Genomic DNA, 26,096 nt, shown 5'->3' with positions numbered 1-26,096 from the left:
ACTAAAAAACATATCTAAAAACAATCACACTGAAAGACTTGACAGCTTTGAATATACCTGACAACATAATTGGTGTTGAACTCAGAAATTAGGAAAAAATTAGATCATGTAGGATATAAAACAGAAGACAAAATGCAGGTAACCCTTGTATAACGCAGTACTTATACAATGCAGTTTCGATATAACGCGGTCTATAAATTGTAGCAACCATGTATCTTTTCATATATTTTTCACCGTGCGACTTAAAAATCAAATTTTATCTTTGTTAAATTGCATCTGCCCGTATCGCGCATGTAGTTAAAAGCAGCGAATTCATATTTGGGGAAATGCTCTTTAGCATGCGTGTATGTAAAAATTGTGTTACCATATAAAGTGTTTATTATTGATAATTGTCTTCGTTTTCTGCCAGGAAAGCGCATTAGAAATCATAAGTGTGTTAATCTCAAGCTGAGCATTTAATTTTCTGGTGAGTTATATACATAATTAATATGTAATGCATTTTTTATGTAGAAAATTTATTTTTTTAGTAATGGTCACTTAGAGGGATTTTGCAATATGGTTGAAAACAAAATTAGTGAATTAACTGATGGGGGAAATAGATTTAAATGAGGAGGAACTGGTACAATTAAAGATGATGTCGAACCAAATGGCGCAGAAAGTTCTGCTGAAGATTCTGATCATGATGAATCCATTAAAGAATTCAGTTTAAAGAATTTAGCAGAAAGATTGGACTTGGCAAGAAAGTTAGGAAGTTATTTTATGGATAATGATCCCTCATTGGAACGCTCCGGAAAATTCACGAGACAATTGGATATTTATTTAGCTCCATATTATGAACTTAATAAAAAAAAACTGCAGCATAATGGTAAGCAAGGCCTTATTACTGACTTCTTGATAGCTAAACCAGCCAAAGTATGCAACGAGAATTATACAAATGATGTCCAAGAGATTTCAAGTGATGACGAGGTCCGGCCACTCGTAAATAAAGAACATTTACGAAATGTTATTTTTGAAGACAGTGATAACAATTAAAATATGCACTATGTGCAATGAAGTTTATGTACAATTTATACTATGTATTTGTTTCATAGTTTATATGTTTATGTATAAACATATAAAGATATTATATAACATATAAACATAGTACATATGTTTTCTTAAATTACATGAATTACCTGAATTAAATAAAAATATTTTTTCATTGGGTATGTCATTGCTGTTTATATAATTAAAAAAAAAAAACGATTGGGGGGGGGGTGGGGGGGGGGGGGGGTGGGGGGGGGGGGGGGTGGGGGGGGGGGGGGGTGGGGGGGGGGGGGGGTGGGGGGGGGGGGGGGTGGGGGGGGGGGGGGGTGGGGGGGGGGGGGGGTGGGGGGGGGGGGGGGTGGGGGGGGGGGGGGGTGGGGGGGGGGGGGGGTGGGGGGGGGGGGGGGTGGGGGGGGGGGGGGGTGGGGGGGGGGGGGGGTGGGGGGGGGGGGGGGTGGGGGGGGGGGGGGGTGGGGGGGGGGGGGGGTGGGGGGGGGGGGGGGTGGGGGGGGGGGGGGGTGGGGGGGGGGGGGGGTGGGGGGGGGGGGGGGTGGGGGGGGGGGGGGGTGGGGGGGGGGGGGGGTGGGGGGGGGGGGGGGTGGGGGGGGGGGGGGGTGGGGGGGGGGGGGGGTGGGGGGGGGGGGGGGTGGGGGGGGGGGGGGGTGGGGGGGGGGGGGGGTGGGGGGGGGGGGGGGTGGGGGGGGGGGGGGGTGGGGGGGGACTCCAACACAATGACATAATGGTCAGTTTTGATGTCTCCTCCCTATTCACGAATGTCCCTCTCAAAGAAACCTTAGAGCTAATCCAAGCTAAATTTCCTCCCGATATCTCAGCCCTATTTCAGTTTACAATGAACTCAGGCTATTTCGTTTGGCAGGAAAAATTCTACAAACAGATAGAGGGGACAGCCATGGGTTCACCACTTTCCCCACCCTTGGCAAACTTTTTCATGGAGATGTTTGAAGAGAAAGCCTTAAACTCAGCCCCACAAAAACCTACCATATGGCTTCGCTATGTTGATGATGTTTTCGCTATCTGGCCACATGGCCCGGATTCACTCCTCTCCTTCCTAACACACTTGAACAACCAACACCCTAGAATCAAATTCACCCTGGAAAAAGAGGAAAACAATAACCTCCCCTTCCTAGACACACTAGTCACCTGCCAACCTGATGGAACCTTGGTTTTCTCAGTTTATAGAAAACCCACCCATACAGGCAGATACATTCACCAACAATCCCCCCCCCCCTCACAACAATATGGAGTTATTAAAACATTATTCAACAGGGCAAAAATAATCTGTTCTAATGATCAAGCCCTAACCACAGAACTAAATCACATCCGTGACACTTTCTCAGCCAACGGCTACCCCCTCCAAAAAATCCAAAAAATACTTAACCCAGTTATCCACAACCCACCACCCCCTCCCCTTCACAAAAAAGATTACTCTAAATCCATCACTATTCCCTACATCAGAGGCACCTCAGAAAAAATCAATAAAATCTTAAAAAAATATGACTTGACCACTTGTTACAGACCACATAGAAAACTGGCATCCCTTATCCGCTCCACCAAAGACCAACCACTTCCCCTAGACTTACCTGGTGTATACCAGGTCCCTTGCAGCTGTAAACTGTCCTACTTTGGCCAAACAGGCAGGACAGCAAATATCAGAATCTCAGAACACAAGGATTACATCCGATTTCACCAGTACAGCCACTCTGGGCTTGCAGACCACGCTCCGGATACTCGCCACAGAATAAGACGAAGAAAGCCACAGTAATACACCGCAGCAAGTTCAAGTATGAAAGACTATTCATGGAATCAGCCTCGGCCCTTAGGAACATGCCAAACCTCAACAAATTTGGATGCATGAAACTGCCCCAAATTTGGGAAACTTTTATCAAAAGAACTTCAGCCCAAAGGCCAAGAACTACCAATATAGCCCGCCAGGGGGCACCATCAGGACTTTAGGAAAACGCTAGCGTCCTAGCCTCAGTCTCATTTGTTGTATTAGTACTTGTGTGCACGTGTCCTTTTAGTAAGTTCCCAAGAAGATGGCAACGTAACGTTCGCCGAAATATCGGAAAGTGTATATTAAAGTTTATTTAATCTATATTTCCAGTATACGCTGTCAATTTCCTTAAATATTAGTTATTAATAAATAATAATATTAAAAATATAATTAAACAACTATTTTTGATGGTTGCATAAGATAAGAACCTTGCAAATTTTGGGGAGAGAGAGAGAGAGAGAGAATCATTCCGATTCAGATTTGGTCGATGTAAAAGGGCTTTACAACTTTCTTTGAAAAGGCGTTCATATTTAAACCTGCATCTATGGAGAAGACGAGCTTTATCCCATTGGATATTGTATTGTAGTATCAGATTTTCACATCAAGACAAATAGCTGAAAAATCATGGGTATGTTACAAGGATCTGGACCTACATTTTGTATATCTGGAAAAGGCATATGACAAGTTGCTGAGAGAAAAACTGTTCAAAATGGTTCAATTTTATGGTGTATATGGGACATTATATTGAGCAATACATAGTGTATATCTGAATTGTAAGTCAGCAGGAATCAAAAGAGATACACAGAAATGGTTTGATGTTAAAGCAGGTATGAAACAAAGGTGTATGGTATCTCCACTGTTATTAATCATCTATATGGATTGTATTATGAATGAAAGTAGTATTAAATTAACTTGATATCCAAATTGAAGCTGTTAATTTTCATTCTTTATTCATATGATGTTATACTTCTAAATATACCCAGTACACTACAGGATTTTTTGACTAAATTAAATAACTGCAGTAATAAATTTATGATATAAGGAAGAATCGTGAAGGTGTTGTAGAGAATGAAGTAGGTGTGAGTGATAGTGGCTGCAATATGAATAAGAGTATAAAAGAAGTCGCTAGAGGTTACAGTGAGGAGAGAGAGAGAGAGAGAGAAAAATTTTTGGCTGGCAACAAAATGTCAGCTTGAGTGATTGGAGAAACAATTAGTGTGTGGCATGGCAGGATAGAGAACAAAAGAAAAAGTGAATTGGAAAAGTATGCAAGAGCAAGAAACAGGCAGTAAGGAGAAAGTATTATGTGGAGATTTCAATGAATAAAGATGTGCTTAATAAGTGATGAATTCATATTTCCTAGGTGCAAAGAACAAGAATGTTAGTGTACTTCTTAGTTTATATTGGGAGAAATGAAAGAGGTGATTGCTTTGGTAGGCATGAATGACTTGAAAAATGAGAAATATGCAAAGAGAGACAATATGAAAGAGTTGCTGGTAGAAATCAAAAAGGAGAGAAAGCAAAGATTGCAAATATGCTGCATCAGTATGATAGGAATGAATTGAGAACAAGGACCGTGACTGCTCATGAGTTAATGAGAAGATTATGCAGGAGGAATGTTGTGCACTTTATAGATGTATAAACTGGCCTGGTTGGCCAAGTGGTCAGTGTATCCGTTCTCCAGCCAAAAGGCTGCGGGTTTGAATCCCGCCGTGGGCATGAATGTCTGTGGTTTTCTGTAATGTGAAAATAGTAGTGGTGATGATAGGTGGTAGATGATGTTGGTGTAAATGATGACGGTAGTTGCGGTTCATTGAGTGGTGGAGACAGAGAGTTGTAGAGTAGGTGCCCTCCCTCGATGAGCCTTTGGACTCCTTGGAGGTGTCATGTAATAATAATAATAATATAATAATATAGGGCATAAGTGATAGACAAAAGGAAGTATATGGCTAACAAAATGCATTTAAATGGATTTCGGAGAATCTTTTTTAGGTTCCTTGGTTTTGAAAAATCAGGAAACAAATCCAGTGGTACTAGGGTGGATGTGATCAAGTGCAAGATCAGATACTTCTGGGACAAAAAGGATTAAGCAATGTCGAATGCAATTTCATTCAATTTCAAGTCTAAATGGGTTGGCAATGAAATTACACAAGGGGATGTTGAAATGCATGGTGTGCAGCACAAATGAACATCAAAATTAAGGATCTTCATTTTGTATGACAGTTGTAAAATTTAACAAAGCACTGGATTTGGATTACACAGGAGAGGAGACGGCCTGTAAAGAACTCAATGAGACTGTATAAATACACAATTTTGGTGGTGGTTTTCTTTTATGGGCAAATTTGAATGACATGCAACTCTGATATATAATGCGCCTGATGACTTAATGATTTAAGTGCCTCTGTAGCACAACTGGAAGAACGGCGGTACGTTGTGCCCTTCAACTGGAAAAGGCCTAAGTTCGAGTCTCGTCATGACGAAGGAATCTTTATATGGACTTTTTCAATCAAAGGTGAGTTAGGCAATCTCATATGGAGGTAGCAGGGCTTATTCTTCCGGAAACTCGGGTTTTTCATCCCGCATACAGACAAAAATTTACAGTCAAAAAATACTAGTTGTGGTGGTGATGGGCAGTAGATGGTGCTGATGTAGATGATTAGATGAGGTTCAGTGTAGAGGTGGAGATGGAGGACATGAATGACTGGGAAAAAACATGAATGACGTGGGAGGACACCTATTGTACCTGAGTTGTACAATAGGTGTCCTCCCACGATGAGTCTTCGGACTCCTTGGAGGTGTCCCGAAAATAATAATAATCTGCAATTAAGTGGGATTTGGTGGGATATAGTAATGTCAGGAAATACAGTAGTGTAGACAACTCAGGTCACAGATCTTGAATCATAAGGATAAATGGGAAAGAAATCAGAATGAGCTGCTGTTTATTAAACAATTGCAGGTAGATGGGATATGACACCTCTCTGCAGTTTGCAAAGTGAGACATTATGGGATGGAATGCAAACCTATCATCAAGGAATACTGTTATGTTTGGTGCAGATACGTTGTTGTTATGAATGTCAACATTCATAACAACAGCTTCCATAATCTCATTAACATGCATACCACAGGGATGCATGGCAGTCTGTTATATGTGATATTGAGTTTCAAAATGCAGAGAAAAGATACTACTTTATGTAGGGTGCTCTAGAAGAGATTTTAGTTATAAGGCATAATTAAGAGATAACTGTTCTTTTGTGTAGGTGATAGATGAAAACAACAGGTTGATGGGCAATGTGCATGAAGCATTAGTAGTTATTCCCATACCCAAACAGTGGATAAAGTCCATCCACTGAAGCACGTTCTTGCAGAACTGTAAATCTGGGCTTAGATCATATATGATCCTCCTCAATAATAGTCGATACCTTTTTCTATATGCCAACCCACTCATATTCTGAATGAATCTTATGGCCTGCTGTCTTGCCATCTCTTCCACTGCTCATTTGGGACGTTGAAGAGAATATCTATGAAAGCAACCATTTTCCTGTTACTTACACTATGAAGAAGTGAAGTATATATCACAGATTGCATTTTCCAAACAGCAACAGCCACATTCCCAAAAACATCATCTTAATTTTTACTCTGTCCAAAGCCTTGGTGGAATTCAGAGTATTCAAGCAGCCAAAAAAAGATCTAGACAGAGCATCAGGTATATTTCATAGATACTGGCCCTCAAACATGATCAGGTCGAAGCACGTTTTGTGAGATGTCAGAGTCAAACCAATCTTGGATACAGTTATACATCACTGATTAATTAGACCAATGCTTCCCAAACTTGTGGGTGTAAAGGCCCCTTTGGAAAAATTAAAATATTTCACAGTCCTCCATCGGGAAAAAATCATAATAGACATATATTATTATAATATTTATTGTATTTATATTCAATACAAACATACACAGCAAATATTGCAAACATTAAATGCAAATATTACATTTTTAGCATCTTACATACACATCTGACATAGCACACTTAGTCTTCATGGACCCCTCAACAAAATCTATGGCCCCTAAGGGGGCCGTGGCCCACAGTTTGGGAAGCGCTGAATTAGAACTAGTGCAAAAATTGTATGGGGTAAAATCTGGAAAATGAAAGGTAGATACAGAATGCACGGTTTGTCAACCTTGGAACATAATGATCAGTAATAACACTATGTTACTGCTGATCCAAAAGCTATCGTAGATGCTATGGAAAATAATTTTGCTAGAACCTCAGCAACAGATTGTTAAGCATTCATTTAATGATATGACTTCATCCATTTGTGCTTGCACTACCTCAAAGAGTGTTGTACCCATTAAAGTCACCCATGAGAAGTATGGGCTGAGAAGTTGCAAAGTAAGATTATCAAGTCACATTCCCATTTAACTTATTTTCAATCCCATTGCATTTATTTAACCTGGTGGTAAATAAATGCAACATACTGTAATAAGAAATCCCACACATGTGAATTGCTACTGCTTCCGAAACAGTATTAAACTGGACAAGTTGGAAAGGATTATGATTGCTTATTAGGATAGCTACTCCATGAAAAACAGGGCCATCTCCAGTTATGTTCTTATAAATATGTGCATTAAGGCTGGATCCTCACTGGGTTTTAAATAGGTTTCCTACAGATGGAGAAAGGTTTGTGCTTTGGTAGCAGAACTTTGCTATCATGAGTATTATAGCAACGCCTACAAAAGTTTCATTGTAGAAATTTTCCCATTGTTTTGGCTTCATAGGCATGTCAGATTTCTGAGATATTGATGACTTATACTTATTTAGGGTAGTACGAATGGCCAGTGTTCATTTCTTCTTATGAAAAATGTTTAATATGCCATCTGATGTCAGGATCATTTGGTGAATTTTTATTTTTAGTAGATACAAGAAGTATCCATTTTTTCTATGGGGGGGGGGTGTCTGGTGGTTTATTTTTTAGGTGAGATCCTTGTCATCCTCTATACAGCTGAAACTTGGACATTGAAGAAAGAAGAAATTAAGATTTTGGAAAGCTTTCAGATGTGGATTTGGAGAAGGATGGAAAAAATCAAATGGACAGATAAAATAACTAATGAAGAGGTCTTAAAAAGAGTAGAAGAAGAAAGAAGTCGGTTAAGGAGGATAAAAAGAAGCAAGGGAAACTGGATCGTACATATTCTGAGAGGGAATGGAATTATCAGAGATGCCACTGAAGGAAAAATAGATGGAAAAAGAGAGGAAGAGTAAGGAAAACAATGCTAGATGACATGCTGAATGGAGACAGGTGCACAACCTTGAAAGAGAAGGCTCAGAACAGAAGAGAGTGGAAGGAAAGTATCTGCTACTAAAAGAAGAAGAAGAAGGGTTATCAAATTGGATCTTTTATGGAGTTGTTTCAGGAGTGAAACTGTAGGTAGTAGGACTCCTGCATCCCACAGAGAAGTACTCATAATCATAAACTTCAGGTATAGTGAAATTATCAGATGATGGAATTAACACATGGGTATGAGTTACTATTGGTGTTTTCTTGATTGTCACCTTTTCAGCATAAGATGATTTAAGGAGAGGTGTCTAGTGATGGTTAGCTTCCTCTTTGTATCCTGGCATGATATATTTTGTTTTTACCCTTTGTATTTTTTTCATCCTTCCAACTCTGGTATGCACATGAGCAGAATGAATGATTTCCCTGACAGTTGACATATTGTATTTGCTTTCTTTGCAGAGCAAGATTTATTATCATGATCTTTACTATCACATCAGATACAGGTGATAGAATTATGGCAAGCAGTTTGGGCATACCTGTATTTCTGACATTTATAGCATCTCAGTGGATTATGGATATACAATCTAACAGGTCAGTTAAGATACCATGCTTTTACAGATGTTGGAGGCTTAAGTGTATCAAATAAGAATGATGTTCCTGATCAGAACCAGGTCACTACTTATTAGCATGAGCCTGATACCAGTCACTCCCTGATCTTTAAGCTCCGAACACATTTCCTGATCTGAAACATCAAGAAGATCCTATTCTGATATCACTCCTCTAGAAGAGTTTGTGATTTATGAGGTGTTACTGTAACTAGTATTCCACCCATTAATGTTGCACTGAGTAATTTTTAATATTCCACCCTGTGGAAAAGTTGCTGACATCATGTTTCCACAAGGAACCTGATCACAGTTTTTTAACTGTTCTGGGAGATCCTGCCAGTCCTTCTGAATCCTTTTGAAAAAAGAAGGGAGAAACTTTCCTTATTGATTTTTTACCTGTTGCACTGATGAGAAAAACTGGTACATTTATACTGTTGTCACACCTTTTGTTTTTTACTTTTGTAATCAAGTGAAGTATCTATGGAATTAGTACTTTGTTGGGACCTTGTGAGGATCCTGAAAAATGCATGCTCAAAGGATATTTTGTACAGCGCCAGAGCCCCCACCTACCATGGAACCACACATGGATACCCACTCACCAGCAAGCAATGCCTGCACTCAGGAGAGGAAAGTCAGGGCTAGTCCAGATGTTATGCCAGCAGCAAAGCAAGCTTTCATTCCAATGCTGGACCATGGGATAAGAGATTAACTGCAGTAGCATTGAACTTTGCAGGCAAGCCCACTAGCCAAATAATCCTGATCAGATCATCTAGGACTATCTGTTTTGCTGAAGAACAGACCAAAGTACTGCAAGACTACAAGGATCCCTTTTTCCAGATGTCCACAGGTCACACCACATGACAAACGACATCAGGGCACTAGATTCCAGTGATGGTGATGTGGAAGACAATATAGCATAAAACATTCAGGAGAAGTAGAGTAAAGTAAAAAATATGGGAAGAAAAGCAAAGAAAAAGAGGAAGAATGAGAAAAGAGTGGATAGGAATGATACTCTACAGCGGACAGTATGGCAATGTAAAAGGTAAGATCTGCCTTAACATTTGCTCACATTTTATAATGGTTACCAAAGAATTATATGGCAGAAACTCAAATCCCCCCCCCAGCATTATTAATCTCAACCTTCCAAACTACACACTCTTTAACTCTTCCTTTCAACCCAAGGATGGTGTCTGCTCTGACACACCCTGCCATAGGGCACCCGACCTTGACTATCTTTGGTTGAAAATATCCCTTCTCCACTCAGTCAAATTAATTTGCTGTCTCTATTGCTCCTCTAATACCACCAACCGCCCTGAGCTCTTTAATTTCCTCTCTTTAACAATTAATTTTATCCAGTCCCACTTTCCCAAAAGTTAGGAAAGTGGGACTCCAAGGAAATTTTAATGTCCACAACACAAGCTGGCTTTCTTCCTCCAGTTGTACAGATCTTGCAGACAGATTTGCTGAAACATTTGCCATCACCAATGACCTTAAAAAAATTGTTCACATGCCAACCAGAATACCACATAATCCAAACCACTTCCCAAACACCCTGGATCTCTTCCTCAACAACGACCCTCCCAAATACACAGTGAACGTAGTGGAGCCCTAGGTAATTCTGACCACAATCTAGTGCTCATATCCTGCCCAATGCAATAAAGTTTACACAGCCACTCCCATACAATAGTTTGGCATTATAACAATGCCAAGTGGGACAGCATCCATGACTTCTATGCCTCATTCCCATGGTTGGACTACTGCTTCTGGCCTTCCAACCCAAACATATGCACCGAACGTATCACCAAAGTAATCCTCACTCACATGGAAACATACATTCCTCACACTACTCTGAAATGTCATTCCCTAACTAAACTCTGCTTTTCCAAAAGATGTGCCAGGGCTGTACAAATGAAAAATCAAGCATATCGTCCTTCTTTGTTTATACTCAAACCCAAAACAGATGGAAGAAAACTATCAATTATAATTGATAATTATCAATGCTTAAAAAAAAAAAAGAGAGAGCAAAAAGCAGGAAACTTGAAGCCTGTCCAGATGGCAGCTGAGCCTCTTCGTCTCTTCCCAAAGCGATTGGGCATAACTTTTAGCCAACACTGTTCGCACCCCTATCATACCTAGATGGCTCTATTTCATCATCACCCCCAGAAAAAACCCAATCTCCTGACTTCACACTTTGCTTCCAATGCATGCTTAACTGACAATGGTAAATTTCCCCCAAACATTCTAGATGCCCAATATACAATGTCCCCTATACCCTTTTGCCAGAAAGAGATCAGAAATATAGTTCAAATTAAACACAAAACAAGTCTCCTGGCCCTGATGGCATTCCTCCAATTGTCCAGAAGGTTGTGCATCAGAACTGACTCCTATCCTATGTTGCCTGTATATACTCTCTTACTCCACAGTAAGAGAGTATATTCAGTATATATACTGAACCCATTCCCAAAAAGAGTGACAAATCACTGATGTCGAACTATCACCCTATCTCACTCAACTCAGTCATGTCTAAAGTAGTGGAGAGAACCATCAATTCCCAACTCCTACACTACCTCGAAGGCACCCAGCTAATAAACAACCACCAGTATGGATTCCATCGCTACCGATCAACAGGAGATCTACTCACATATATCACCAATCTCTGGACAAATGCCATGAAGAAGTTTGGCGAATCTCAAGTGGTTGTACTTTATATCTCCCAAGCTTTTGACCAGGTCTGGCACAAAGGCTTACTAAGCAAACTTCCATCATCTGGTCTGTCTCAGGAATTCTGCAGTTGGATTGTCAGCTTTCAGTTTGGAAACACACTATAGGTGATGGTGGACGGTTCCTTGTCCTCTCACCATTCATCTAATCCATGGTTCCACAATGTTCTGTCTCTCATCAACCGTCTTCCTTCTACGTATCAGTGACCTACTGATATGTAGAAGGAAGACCTCGACCATAGAGAAATTCATTCAAAGTTCATAAAATTTTATGGACACTCTTCTCCTTCATTTTTGACAATTAAGAAATGGGCTGCCGAATTTAAACATGGCTGTACAGCCTTGAAGATGATCCACGTGAAGGATGTCCAAAAAGTGTAACAACGCTAGAAATCATTGATCAAGTGCATGATATGGTATTGGATGACCAGCGAGTCAAAGTGCATGAAACTGCTGAGACTAAAGGCATTTCAAAAGAACATGTAGGATATATTTTGCATGAAGAATTGCAAATGAAAAAGCTTTGTGCAAGATGGGTGTCATGCTTGCTCACAGAAGATCAAAAAAGTACTCGCATGAAAATCTCTGAACTGTGCTTGAAGCGTTTTAACAACCATAAAGCTGATTTTGTGCATCAATTTATTACTATGGATGAGACTTGGATTCACCATTACACACCAGAATCCAAACAGAAGTCAAAACAGTGGACAGAAGCAGTTGTTCAGCACCAAAGAAGACAAAGTCGGTTCCATCAGCAGGAAAAGTCATGGCATCGTGTTTTTGGATGCTAAAGGCACTTTGTTTATTAATTATCTTGAAAAGGGTAAAATGATAACTGGGAAATATTATTCCGATCTTTTAACCAGATTAGATGAAAAATTTGTGAGAAAAGACCCGGTTTGCGGAAGGAAAAAATCATCTTTCATCAGGACAGTGCACCTGCCCACAAAGGTGTTTTGGCGATGGGAAAATTAAGGGATCTGCACTAAGAATTGTTGGAACATCCACCCTATTCCCCAGATTTGGCTCCCTCTGACCTCTATCTCTTCCCAAAACTAAAACTCTTCCTCGTTGGTCAGTGTTTTTCTTTGAATCAAGAGGTGATTGCAGTAGAGGGGTATTTTGCAATCTTACTGAGAGCCAGCACAGGGACAGGATAATGGTGCTGGAGCATCGCTGGAATAAATGTATTAGTCTTAAGGGACATTATGTTGAAAAATAAAAATAGTTTTGAAATTATAAATTTGTTTTGTTTTTTCATTTTCTAGAGACTAAACATGAACTATTTCAACCACTTCAGGCTTCCAATGAGCAGGGTGGTGGTCTCACACTGAAATGAAATTTATCTTCCACTTGGACTTCTGTTTCAAGTGCTGCTACAAGAGTCTGGAAAATATGGTGTTACCTTGTGTCACTTTTTTTTTTGTATATTATGTTAATTTTATTATTATTGTACTGAATGTAGGGTAGCCTGTTAAATCTCTACCACAACACCTATTTTTGTTTAAGTCTATAAATTTTCTCCCTTTTATATAGTTTTCTTTCTTATTTTGAAATAATCTGCTTTGATGATTCTTTCCTAAAGCATATGATATGGCTACAGACTGATCATTCCTGATCCATTCTTCTTTGTATACTTTATCTGATCAATTTTTTTGGGTGGCCATTTCCACTTTATGCTATATTATCACAATTTTTTAAAATTTCTTACTGATTATTTCAAAAAATCATACTTGATTGTATTCTTGCATTATCTTGTCTCATTTTCTATACTTCATAAGTTACTGTTTTTTTTTTTTGTTTGTTGTCTGTTATACCCATTATTTCTTTTGCTTTCATCACTATGTGAATGAGAGTTTTTATTTATTTTTATTTTATTTTCCTCCTCCTGATGTCAATTTTTTCCTAGATTAACATCGCAATTCTCAGATTATTCTCTTCATATAAATTACCATATTTTTCACCTTATAAAATGCACCAGAGTATTGGGCGTATCACCTTTTCATTGTTGAATTTTCGAAAAAAAAAACATTCTTTGCAGTATAAGATGCATGAATTATGCATCAAATTTTCCATGTAAATTTATTAGATAAAAACAATTATTCTTAAAAAATCATCAAATCATTAAAAATCTAACATATAAACAAAAATTTTTTTTATAAATTTCATTAATCTTCTTTTCAAATCTTTATGCATCTTCACTCTCAAAATTTTCTGAACTTAATTCTTCTTCAGAAACTGAGTTATCACTGTCTTGAAATAAGAGAATTATTAATGCCACACTTTTGAAAAGATTTTATAATAATTTTGGGTTTCACTTCATTCTATGAATTCTTTACCCATTCATACCTGAAAAATTGTGACCTTCTTTCTCCTACATATAGATGTTTCCTCAAAATTTGGAGATTGCATCCAATTGACTCATTTTCCCCCCATAAATCCTTTAAATGGTTTGTTTATTGATACATCTAAAGGTTGAAGCACACAGTGTGTGTTCAATTTGCGAAATTCATTCTTAACAGCTTCAGTTTTATGGCATCTAAACTGATCTGATATTGACAAAGCAGGTTTCCGACATAAAACTGCCATTACACCTTCTTTATCCATAACTTCATCCCTTCCTCATCCTTTTGGATGAATATGAATGTAAACTCCCTTGGGAAGTTTTTCTTTTAAAAATGAAAAAAGGGTGGCAATTTTGTTCTATAAACACAGTACGATAAAACAACAGTACAGTGGGTTTTTTCATGAACAGAAGTTTTAACAATCATATTTTTTCTTTTAACCTTTAGAGTCAACAGTCTTGTTCAAGGGCACACCAAAAGTCAGAGGCACTTCATCCATATTAGCTATCTATGAAAGTTCAAAATTGTCTTGTTTTCTAGCATTTATGATGAATCTGTGAAAATCAATAATTTCATTTTCAAATTTGTCTAGCATTTTTGTGATATTTTCATTTTGCATATGCATAAATCATTCCTCTTCATAAATCTAAAACGTCATGATGGTGACCCTCTAAAATTGATATTTCTTTCTGTTGCCAATAATATTGTTCATTGAATAATCATTTTTGTAGATGCACAGCAACCAGATCCTCTTTGATCCATTATCCATGTTATTAATTCATTTTCAATTTCTGGTAATTTTGCCAGTTTTCTGTGGAGATTGTTTTATAAGGTGAAAAATATGGTAATTTATGTGAAGAGAATAATCTGAGAATTTACTTCTGTTAATTGCTGCTCTTGTTTCCTCCAAGTTCGTACCATTTTTTTTCTGTAGGCAGAGGTTCAAAGTGCCACTCTGCTGCCCTATTGCCATTCTTTTTGCATACTCAATCACATTACGCTTAAACAAAATTGTATAGTTATGTCTGTGCTTTGTAGAATCCATGGCTTATAAAAAAATTTAAATATAATAATATATTGATTACTAGCTTAAATGTGTGACTGTTAATGACCATGCAACAATTCAAACGGATCACGCACTACTGACAAGCGATGATGCACCATAACTGTCCATACGGCTTATAGTATATATCCAAATTTTCAGAAATTTTAGGTGCAAAAAAAGCATATCTTATAAGGTGAAATATGCGGTAAGCATCTGTAGCATTCTATGCTATTATTTCTTCTTTCCATCCTATAATTTCCCATATCAGTGTTACTGAGATTTATCATTTCTCCTATTTTGTGTTTCAACTGCTATTTCCATTAGTACAAAGCGAGATATATTTCTTCATAAAACTGTTAATTCAATTTTATAAGTCTTGAAAAGATAATCTTAGTAGCTAGATGCTGAGCAGTCACTACTTCAAAAATTTTAAGATTCTATTTGTGAATTTACCTGTTATTGTCAAATCTGAAATTGATTTTATATTTAAAAGACAGTACTCAGGGTGCTTAAGGGTCAAAGCTGTATAACTGAGAGGAGACCTCCACATAGCCTTTAAAGGAATGCGGAGAACCGACCAGGGCTTCTGACCTAATGTCCAATCCTCACCTTCTCGTGGTGCACCCTGTTGGGTATCTACTTGGATACTGAACGAACGAGGATGGGCTGGCAATTTGGGATTTAGCCGACCAAATTGTATTCTTATTGGTTAAACCAAAATAAAAAATGATGGTACAACATGACAAAATTTCATGCCGGCTGGGGCGTCGCCCGGTTAAACAAGGCCACCGTTGTTTTCGCCAGGGAACCAGGATGAACAGCGAAAAGTCAGCTACTGGAACAAATCTGAAAACAAACCCCAACTCAACATCACCAGAGTTAAAGATTGGTATTATCAACGTAAGAAGCCTGAATGGCAAAGAAATGGAGCTAGCTGAGGAATTAGAGAAGTACCAGATCGACATAATAGGGGTGACTGAAACAAAAAAGACTAAAACTGGTGAGATCTTTCTGAGCAATAAATACAAAATGTTATATTCAGGCAATGACAATCAAGGAAAAGAAGGAGTAGCCATAGTATTCAACACAAAATACAAGGCTAATCTTCTTGAATGGCAGTCAGTCTCAAGTAGAGTAATGTGGGCAAATATGAGAATGGGGAACTGGACAATGAGACTTATTTGTGCCTATGGTCCCACAGAAGGTTCTACTAAGGTAGAAGTGGAGGAATTTTTTGAGGCTCTAGAGAAAGCTACTGACACAATGAAAAAGGAAAAGTTGGTCCTTGTTGGGGATCTAAACAGCAGAGTAGTTTTTTTTTATCTCCAAGCTTCCCCCACCCCTGGAAAAGTTTCTGCGGATGCACGCTCATGCATACGCAGAAATTTGTAGCGCAGGTTGCATAACCCACATGACAGCACACCCAAACGAAATGATTAAGCGACGCCACTGATCGTTATATTTGGTTATTTTTTTTAAATTTTCGAATGTTCTAGTCATTAAATACTAAATAACATGCTAAAACTGAGTGAACCAATCTATAAACATTTCTAGTCCTTATGACGAGGCAATTTACCATAACATCAAAAATTACCAGAAGATCCAGAAGAGAATTGGACTGCATATCAACAGACTAGTGTTCTTGAAATGCTGCAAATTCCATACAATTTTCCCTAATTTTATCTTTCTCAAGGAGAACATCAGAACGGAACGGGCGAGCAGGATTTACAACAGAGCAAAATCAGAACTCCTTGATAAGAGAATTTTTGACACAAAGCGTACCTTGGCCTTTCTATTTGCTAAAAAAAAGTGCACTTACTAACAACATTAAACATTTGTAGATAGTGTCACGTGGAACCATATTAAGGAGGTGAGTGAATCTTTTGCTTCCAAGATTCAAAATGAAAACAAACTGAAACTAATTAGAAAATTTACTTTTCTCAAACAAAAACAAGAGAACTCTTTAATTTCCAAACCACACCTCCCTCAAGACAAGGTTGTTATTAACAAATCAAGTCACAACCTCTCACCTGCTGAGAAGAACATTCTCTCCAGAGGCCTCAATTTTGTTTTGTTGCAGAGATCTACTCCAAAAGAATTATTACTTGCCAAGATTGAGAAGGCGGCTTCTTTCCTTCCTACCCAAGATGCAAACTTACTTCGTATTGAATCCATTTTCACTATTAACAATGCTAGACCTCCTGCAGACAACATCGCCTATTCAGAACAACAAGCTATTAAACATCTTCAGAATAATAAAGACATCATTATTCTTCCGGCATATAAAGGAAATGCTACGGTTGTTCTTAACACAGTAGATTATCACAATAAGATACTAGATTTGTTACAGACTGACACTTATTCTATTCTAGAAAGAGATCCTACTAGAGAAATTCATAACCACACCAACAATCTCTTGAGAACTACAGTGAAATTGCTCCCAGAAATTTACATCTTTCCCTTCATTCTCTATATCCACTGATCCGTCATCTATATGGATTACCTAAAGTCAATAAGGAGAATATCCCATTACGTCCTATTTTCTCCAGCAAATCTTCATCTTTTGTCAAAAATTCAATGGATTCTGTCTCCAGCCTTAAGGATATCACTATCAAAGACACAGAAATCATGGCCAGTTTCGACATAATTTCCTTATTTACAAATGTTCCTAGAGAGGAAGTTCTTTCACTATTAAAAGACAAAGTATCTAAGATCTTAGCCTTATTGACACACTGTGTTAATTCCAGATACTTCAAATTTAAGAACACAATCTACAAACAAAATTTGGAGCTAGCCATGGGAAACCCTTTATCTCCAGTACTGTTTTGAAGAAAAGGCTATCTCATCCTTCCCTTTAAAACCAAAGATTTGGAAATGTTATACTGACGACATCTTTTTAATTTGGGAACATGGCCTTGAATCCCTCTGGAACTTTCAAGACCACCTGAATAATATACATCCTACCATAAGTTTATAGCTGAGCTGGAAGTCAATAGTTCTGTCTTTTCTGGATGTCAAACTGACCTGTTCAGCATTTCTGCACCTGAAGAAGTCTGTGAAAGACAAAACTAGTCGTGCGAATAACATCTGCTTTTATTTTTTAATTCTCGGTGTTCTAGTCACTGAATACTAAATAACATTGGGTTATATATACATACATATATATATATATATAAAACCAAATATAATATATAAAACCAAAATATAATATTTGACAGTACTGGAGTCTTAACATGTGGCAGAATAATTTTGAGGGAAAACTGTTGTAATCTTAATTATGTAGTACTATCAGGGTATCTTGTACATTACTTGAGCATACATAATCAGAAATTAGGCAAGCTATCTGTTCGACAAGGTTAAGCTTCATTGTTGAATATGTTATCATTCTTCAAGTGTAGAATGCAGACATGCAGCAAATACCTTTATCGGTTAACTGACTGTTGTGTTCTACCTTTTTTAAATTATTTGTTTTTATCTAAAATGATGATATATCTACAAAATAAGTATTACTTACTTTCAATAAATCTATTTATATCTACTATGTTTATGTGCTTTAATGATGATTTTGGATACTCAAGAATCGCACACGAAAAAAAAAAAAAATCTCTATTTAAGGTTACAATAAATATCAGGATGGCTGCTGCTATTTCTCAATAATGAAAAGCAAAAAAAAAAAACTATCAAATTAATTAATGTTACATTAAAATCATGTTAATCAGCTGCTTAATGTATTCTGACCTCTTTTATTGTACGAACTATTTCAAACTCTGCTGAGGTGTGAAAATTACAACCCTCTTTACGCAAAAGTAGACGTAAATAATGAGTAACATCACGACCTGCAATGTCTACTCTCATAATGCTATGAGGTATTGCGAAGCCTTCATATATAGGAACAGCATGGGTAACACCATCACCTGAATCTAATACCACACCAGTTGTACGTCCTGTTGCATATCTGGAAACAAACAAAAACTATTACCAAATAAGTTTTGAATAATTAACAATCATACAAAAAAGTTATTTATAATGTTATAGTTTTATAAAGAAATTCCCCAGCTGTGAGGTGCTTTATATACTTAATACAGAAAACTGACACACACCATCTTGTTACAAGGGGAAGGTAAAGATTATGAGAACTTTGCAAATGTATTTGGTATGTCTCTGTTTTCTATATGCTGTGGAAGTAAGTGTGCAGTTAGGACATGAAACTGAAGTAGCTAGAAAAGTCAGACTACTGTTACTTTTTCTGGGGTGTCAGCTGTTTAGGTGGAGGAGGATATATCTAATGCAGTGTTTCTCAATGTTTTTTGGATCGTGTCCCACCCCAACGTCTCAAAGATTTTGATGCCCCTCCTCTAGCATAATAGTCAGCCAAGTTCTGAAAAAAGTATATAATTATCTGTTCCCTGGAGCAGCCCCCATACCATTTTCTCCAATGAATATAATCCCAAGCATTTCAAGAAACACATTAGCAGATTTAAAATTCTTTCTTTCTCCATAGCTATGTGTTCATGCATGGCTCTATCTTCATCAATTGATTAGGGGAGTTGAAAGGGAGAGAACCCAATACTGCACCTTCAATCAGTTTGTGTAGCTTGTTTTTCCAAGTGAAGTAACTGACATTGATAGCAAAATGATGAAGAGAGAAGGGATGTTAAACGTGACGATACTAGAAGTGATTAAAATTAAATTTTGGACCAAAGACTTAAAACAGGGGTTACACATTTTGGCTAAATGTTTGTATAATCTGAAGGATTATAGAGGCAAATCAGTAATAGCATCTATTATAATTTTGAAAAGGTTATTAGGTTTATGGATTTTTGGTAGACATAATGAGAGAGGGCATGGGAACTAAAGGTTCAAGTTTTTGTTAATTTAGTAAGCTAAGAAGCTACATTTTTGAGTAATACCCTTTCTGGGAGTTGGTGGAATTGTAATTCCAACACCTCAAAATCCAATTTTCTACAAAAGAGTCTGTCCTTTCCAGAGAGTTTAATTGCCTATCTTCCTAAGAACACATTTTCTTTCGGTGGATATAGAAAACTGACTCACACATGCAGATATAGTCACAAACTGTCTCGTTCTATCACTACCTACCCCACTATCTTCTTCAAGACTAGAGTTTTTATATCATCATATTGTTAAGAGCCATTAGCCTCTGTTCTGACCAGGCTTCCCTCACAGCTTACATCTAGAATATCTTATCTAATGGTTACAATTTTAACAGAATTAAAAAATATACTTACTCCTTCCCACACATCCTCTCAATATACAGATTACAGTAACACCATTACTATTTCTGATATCTAGCACTTCAGGAAAAATAGCCAGGGGAAAAAAAAAAAAATTACATTGCTTTCAAAACCTATATCAAACCGTCTTTCAAACCCATAAACTCCTGAAAATATGGAAAACTAATTTTTAGACCACCTGCCCAACAACTAAGGATTCCTAACCAGTGCCTAAAGCAAGTGCCTTTCCTAGGACTTGAGGCTTCACTTTAATCGTTTCCATTTTGTTTTTTCTTGCTTCTGTATACATCACAATCCTTATATTTGTATGCCTGATGGTCTAGAGTGTTAGGAAAATTATAAGGATTATCACAAATTCTTGTCAGTCATTGAACAGTTTTTGTTAAATCATTACTGATGGCCAACAGAGTATCCACACTTCAATCCAAATGTGGCCTTCAAGACTGCATGCCACTATACTCGGACTCTATCCAAGCATAACTGGGTAAAGTAAAAGCAGCAGCAGCAACAGCAGGACTATTTGCCAGTTGATTGGGAAGCCTCCCTAAGAGTTACTAACAGATTTGATCCCATGCATTATTTTGATGCTGATCTGCAGAAACTACTTTATTCCTGTGTCAGCATATTCCTTCTTAAGGCAGAAGGGTGGAATCTGCAATCTGTAAAGGCTAATATTCCATGCCAGAAACAGAGTAGCAAATCTTGACTTCCTCAAAATTTCTGTGTTCTATACATCGTCATCATAACGCTAATTATGGGTATAGACCATATTGGTCTGTTTCGGTCTCGTTATCCATTCAATATCCTTTTTTGAGGTCTACCCTGCCTTCTCTTTCCAATTTGCTTATATTTTAGTATTTGTTTAGGATATTAGGTGTTGGCCATTCGGTTTACATGTTCTATCCATTTTTGCTTATAATTGTTTAGTTTTCCTTCTATTGCTTTTGTTTTTAGTTCTTTTAAAATGTCTTCGTTCCTTTTTTGATCTAATAATGTGAATTTTGCAGTTCTTCTCATAAATCTCATTTCACTTGTTTTTATTCTTTATCTTGTTTGTGTATTACCCAAATTTCACTGCCATATAATAATGTGGGCACTGCTAAAGTATTGTATATTTTCAAGCATGTTTCTTTTTGTACTATATTTGGGTTGAGTATTCTATTTATCAGGGCTATAATCTGTAAAAATGTAAAAATTTTTAATTTTGTCTTTTTCTTCTTCATATGATATTTCACATCCAAGATAACCGAAAGTATTTATCTGTTCTATTATTTTATTATTAATAACTATTTTACTTCTAACTGGAGTTTGTCCAAAAAATGCCATTGTTTTAGTTTTATCTATGGAAATTTTCATTCCAAACTGTTCTACTATAACATTTAAATTATATATTCCTCTTTGTAAATTGTGCTCTTTATCTGATATTATTACCTGATCATCTGCAAATAATGGCATATCTTTTGTTCTATACAGCAAATTCTGATAATCACCCTAATATTTTCCATTATTTGTCAAAGCATAATCATCAACAATCAAATACTCAATGAGAGAAACTTTAATGCTCACAACTCGAAATGGGTTCCCTTCTAAAATTCCACTGATGAAGCTGAAAGAGGCAGAGAAATATTCACTCTTAGCAACAATCCTACACAAATTGTCCATCACTCATCAGAATACCAGATAATCCTCTTCACCCTCCTAAGGTAAATCTCTTCTCAGACTCTCCTGATAAATGTACTGTAGATGTCAGCATTTCTCTGGTAATCATCATTAACATCAAATTCCTGATATGTATCCTGAAGAAGTGTATAGGATACTATAACAGTACTACATTATAGTACTTATTAACTTCCTACTGGCAACTTAATCTGTTATCTGTAAGTACACAATAACACTGTCAGATTTTATATTCTAGTGACCTGAGACATTTATAACTGCATTAATTCTTCTGGATCATTTTCTTAGTATCATACATGCATGTTTTGCTAATCTTTCCTTTTTGATTCTGTAAATTTAAATGACTATACCACCTGAGATTGGCAACATTTACGCATTCCTGAATGCTAACAATGTCAGTTTGTTTCTTAACTTTTTTTTTTATTATTATTCTGCTGTTGACACCATCTTCATTTCCTCAATTTTTCTCAGAATTCTCATGTTTTTAGTTTCTAGGCTTTGGTAAACTATTATTTCTAACCCACTAGAAATAACAGTAGTTCCACAAGCTGAAAGTGGTTTGAACACTGTCTTGTATATAGCTACTTCAGTGTTTTGACTAATTTCTCTCTTATAATATATAAATTTATTCAGTTGCCTTCCTACCATACCAGCTTTGCTTATGCTGTTGTCTATTTCCATATTTAATCTGACGTCCTCATTAAAAACTGTTCCGATATAGCTGATGTTTTCAATGTTCCTGCCTATTCCATAATTTGTCCAAGATGAGAAGTAGAAATCTCATTCAGGTCATTCCATTTGGTGCTATTATAGTTCTAGAAGACACAAGACTGAGAGTGGTGGTTGAGTGAAGGGCATTCTGCAGAAAAGACTTGAATGAGGTTATGTTGTGTGATTTTTCAACATTTTCCTGATAATTCACATAACATAACCTCATTCAAGTCTTTTCTGCAGAATGCCCTTCACTCAACCACCACTCTCTGTCATGTGTCTTCTAGAACTATAATAGCATCAAATGGAATGACCTGAATGAAATTTCTACTTCTCATCTTGGCACGACTATTGTTTTTGCTATTCTGGATCCAGAAACTTGCTCTAACTTCATCCCCAATTCCATCCCAGAGTCAACACCACTATCCAAAACTGGTTTTCAATCAACTGTGGCTTGTAGTGCCTTAATCCAAGAAAAGAATTCAGCATATTTCACAAGTGGCTTGAAACCAAAACTAACATCCTGACTCAGTCTAAGGAAGCATCAGCCAATCTAAAACAGACTTTGAAAGTTTCACATGTGACTTCCCATGTCAAATGGCAGTCAAGCCTTCTGATCTCTTGCAAAAGTCATCAATGGTACAACCTTTGCCCATCTATGTTTCCGCATTGATCATACATCTAGAGCAGAGGTCTCCAAACTACGGCCCGTGGGTCAGATGCGGCCCTCCAATTGGATTAATTTTTCAATAAGAATCGCAAAAAAAAAAAAAAAAAAAACCCCAGGGTGTTGATAGATTTCAAATGCATTAATTAAAATTGTGTTCAAAATATATTCCCGAATAGCAAAAAGCAACCGTAATCCAAGTTACAGTCTTTCTGACTGTAAAAGGTCAGTTAAAATGGACTAACGAAGAAAAATTTGAATTTTACAAAATTTTACAAGCAAATTTGAAGAAATTTGCTTGTAAATTTATCTCTATTTTTGGGACAACGTATCTTTGCGAACACTTTTTCCCGAATGAAATATATCAAGTCAAAATACAGGGCAAATTTATCTGATGAACATTTGAAATCACTACTTGTAATTGGCACTTCAAAATTTGAACCCAAGTTTAATAAGATTTTAAAAAAGCAAACACAGTTACATCATTCACATTAATGGTTTTATTATAATTTGTGATAAAAATATGAGAATTTGCTGATAGTGTTTGTTGTCATTAATATACGATAATTTAATCTCACATACTCTGTAATCAGTTTTTATCTGCTTTCAATAAAACTCATATATCTAGTTTTAGAGTTTTTTTTTTTTTTACTACAGCCCGCTGAACAGTGCTGAAGTACCCAATGTAGCCCTCACGGCGAAAAGTTTTGAGACTACTGATCTAGAGTATAGTGCTGCAACATCACTTGAAAACATAGCCAAGCTCCTGGCACCAGTCTTTGCTTCCAACTCCTGTGATGATCTTAAGGGGGCACCCCCCCCCCACACACACACATTACTAAGAACTGCTCACTGCATGCTTACTCTAATCTTTCATCAGAAAGACACCAGAAGCATTCTGAATAGTTTTGATACCAACAATACCAAATAACAAGTCTGCTGGTATTCCTTGCAAAACTATGCTTACAACTTGGCTCCTGAATTAATGCTCTTAGTAGCATTAATTCAGGATGTATCATTTTTTTTTATCTATCATCGTTAGTCTTTTACTCATCCGATACACTACAGGACAGAAACAGGCCTATATATCCAACCGATCCCAAAGAGAGGAGATAAAAATCAGTTATTCCACTACTTCTGATTTACAGCAGATCCTTCTCAAAAGCTAACATTGGACCCAAGCTATAGAAAGGTGGTGAAATCAGTGTGGTCAATTCTAAATATTTCCAAAGCATTTGAATAGGTTTTACAAGGGGGGGGGGGGCTATGAGGGTAGTCAGAAAAGTTCTCGTCCTCGATCATAGATGGCAACACTATCAGCAAGATTTTTTTTTTTCTAAGTTGGTACATCTGTTATAAACTGCAAGTCATTCTATCAAGTAGTTTGTTTTATACAGCTGTCTGAAGCAAAAATGTTGTCCATATCCCTCGAAATGGATAAAATCGAGTATCGTGCGGTTATAAAATTTTTTGTTAACACGTTCACTGCCACGCTACTCATGCATAGTTCGTTACTGTGCATCAAGCAATTTCACTCCTTCAAGGTCAGTATATGGGTAATCTCGTTGCCAGCGGTAAGCGTCATCCAAGTATATTCGTAGTTGGCTTGTGATATTCATATACCAACGAGTAAACTCGTACTTGGCAGTGAATGTGTTAAAGAAGGTTTAATGCCAAAAGAAATTCATTCGAAGTTCATAAAAGTTTATGGGCACTCTTTTCCTTCATTTTTGACAATTAAGAAATGGGCTGCAAAGTTGAAATATGGCTGTACCAACCTTGAAGATGATCCACGTGAAGGACGTCCAAAAAGTATGACAACTCCAGAAATCATTGACCAAGTGCATGATATGGTATTGGGTGACCGGCGAGTCAAAGTGCATGAAACTGCTGAGACTATAGGCATTTCACAAGAACATGTAGGATATATTTTGATTGAAGAATTGCAAATGAAAAAGCTTTGCAGAAGATGGGTGCCGCACTTGCTCACAGCAGATCAAAAACACACTCGCATGAAAATCTCTGAACAGTGCTTGGAGCGTTTTAACAAGAATAAAACTGATTTTGTGCGTTGGTTTATTACTATGGATGAGACTTGGATTCACCATTAAACAGCAGTCAAAACAGTGGACAGAAGCCGGTTGTTCAGCACCAAAGAAGATAAAGTCGGTTCCATCAGGTCATGGTATCGGTGTTTAGGGATGTTAAAGGCATTTTGTTTATTAATTATCTTGAAAATGAAAAAACAATAACTGGGGAATATCATTCCGATCTTTTAACCAGACTAGACGAAAAAATTCATGAGAAAAGATCCAGTTTGCAGAAGAAAAAAATCATCTTTCATCAGGACAATGCACCTGCCCACAAAGGTGTTTTGGCAATGGGAAAATTAAAGGATCTGCATTATGAATTGTTGACCCTATTCCCCAGATTTGGCTCCCTCTGACTTCTATCTCTTCCCTAAACTAAAACTTTTCCTCGTTGGTCAGCATTTTTCTTCAAATCAAGAGGTGATTGCAGTTGTAGAAGGGTATTTTGCAGATCTTACTGAGCACCACTACAGGGACAGGATAAAGGCGCTGGAATAAATGTATTATTCTTAAGGGAGATTATGTTGAAAAATAAAAATAATTTAGAAATTATATATTCGTTTTTTCATTATTAGGCCGAGAGCTTTTCAGACCACCCTTGTACCATTGTACAGTATGTTCCACCATCCATTCTTTGCAACTAAGATTTCCAATTTCATCCCTTGTCATTTAACTATGGTGTATATTTTAGTTTCTTCAGATTTCCTTACCAATGCTAGTGTTTCTAAGGATATGTATTCACCAATACTCTTTCTTCTTCTTCTGTATATAAATGACAGATCACTAACTTCAAATTCCATCCATAGTTTTGGAAATGATAACATTCTCCATTCTATGATATTCATGGCACATTTATTCATAGACTTACTATGAGCAAACGTGCTTCCATG

The 26,096-nt window shown here is 37.2% G+C and overlaps 1 protein-coding gene across 1 annotated transcript in view; it reads right to left on the bottom strand.

Moving 5' to 3' along the window:
• Nucleotides 1–26,096, bottom strand: part of Arp1 (Actin-related protein 1) — a 403,959-nt gene that overhangs the window by 183,697 nt on the left and 194,166 nt on the right. Inside the window, exon 6 of the mRNA XM_090393056.1 lies at nucleotides 18,548–18,764. Within this exon, the coding sequence (XP_090249182.1) occupies nucleotides 18,548–18,764 (217 nt within the window). The remainder of the gene's footprint in view (nucleotides 1–18,547; nucleotides 18,765–26,096) is intronic.

This window comes from Typopeltis vanoorti, chromosome 5, assembly GCF_054136105.1.
Source record: "Typopeltis vanoorti isolate ZY-2024b chromosome 5, IOZ_Tvanoo_1.0, whole genome shotgun sequence".
Classification (NCBI taxonomy): domain Eukaryota; kingdom Metazoa; phylum Arthropoda; class Arachnida; order Uropygi; family Thelyphonidae; genus Typopeltis; species Typopeltis vanoorti.
This window is presented reverse-complemented; position numbering and strand designations above follow the sequence as displayed.